A 1395-nucleotide genomic window follows, 5' to 3' on the forward strand; every position below is an offset into this window, starting at 1 on the left:
TACCAGCTTGGGGGGGGGGCGAAAGTCACACTTTTTGTGGCACATATTGAAAGTTGGAAAGAAGGACTGAGCTGGAAACAGTGTGATATGTCAAGGTGCAATGACTTAGGTGATGCTACATTTTAACAAAGTGAACATTCAGTTCAATTTATACCTACATACATAAGAACTAAGTCGCCAATTTCTGTGATGCATAGCTTTGGGAAAGTTATCTGCTGTTTAGAAAACCACTTTTGGATACAATAGAAAGCAACTACCGAAACTGCATTACTGTGTTGGTCAGTCTATTGTATCGACAAGACGAGAGGCCAGGCGAGATTCCTTTTAAACACTGTCAACATAAAGCATAGCCCCTTAACTCACTCTCTCCCTCCACACACCACTACCAGTTACATAAATCAGCAATTATATGTAGACCTATACATCTCTGACCCCAACTTTCAAATTTACTCTGCCACCTATGAGGTGTTTTAAGGGTTAAAATTTCACAAACAAGAGAACGAAAAATGACCATACTTTGAGTCGATTTTGACGGATGCCTTCAACAATCTGTTCAAACTGCGTAAGGAACTGTTCTTTTGTTGCAGAAGACGACATGGCTCTAAAGAAAAAAAAAGAGCATCAATTTCAGATACAGACTGAGACTTCCTTTCATATGAGATGTTAAACATTACACAGTATCACCTACACCTATTCATCCACAATAATGAACCACATTTCTCATTACAAAAATAAAGTTCAAGTACAAGAAGACTACTCTTTGATAAATTGTGTCAACTGGATTCTAAAACAACTGAATTAGCCTAAGTGGATTTTTGACAAGAAGAAGAGAACTGTACAACTATAATCTTCAAAGTGTAAAAAATTTTTGTAAATACATTTAACTCGTTTTGTATACATTATTTTAAAACAAGTGGAGTGCATGCTGTCTGTTTATTGTTTGAAGTTATTGCCAACAAGACAAAGACACCTACTGTATAAGAATCCTTAACCAACACCCATATATATACTTAAAAGTTCTCACAGATTGTTTAGGCAGAGTATTCATGACAAAATTTAGTTGAATGAATGGCAACTGCCTGTTGTAGAAACGCAAGTATAGAGGACGTCGTAAGGTTGTCCTTTATATTTGTGTTTCTACAACAAGCAGTTACAGTCCATTCCACTAAAATTCAGAAAGAAGTTTACAAATTCTTCAAAGATGCTGTTGTCTAACAGCATCATGTAATGTGATCAGGGTACTTAAACAGCTATTTAAGACAACAGTAATATGTAATGCAGTGGTCGGCAACCTATGACCCGCGGCAATAATTTGTCTGACCCGCCAAAAGTTGGCTTCACCATTGCAACCTGTAAGGGCACAATCATTGTTCAGTTCAAGTTTCTCGGCTATGC

The 1395-nt window shown here is 37.1% G+C and overlaps 1 protein-coding gene across 1 annotated transcript in view; it reads right to left on the minus strand.

The window, feature by feature from the left end:
• LOC106470018 (coiled-coil domain-containing protein 93-like) overlaps positions 1-1395 on the minus strand; it is a 38245-nt gene that overhangs the window by 3387 nt on the left and 33463 nt on the right. Inside the window, 1 exon segment of the mRNA XM_013930539.2 lies at positions 517-601. Within this exon segment, the coding sequence (XP_013785993.1) occupies positions 517-601 (85 nt within the window).

The sequence above is a fragment of the Limulus polyphemus genome, unplaced genomic scaffold, assembly GCF_000517525.1.
Source record: "Limulus polyphemus unplaced genomic scaffold, Limulus_polyphemus-2.1.2 Scaffold3774, whole genome shotgun sequence".
Lineage (NCBI taxonomy): Eukaryota > Metazoa > Arthropoda > Merostomata > Xiphosura > Limulidae > Limulus > Limulus polyphemus.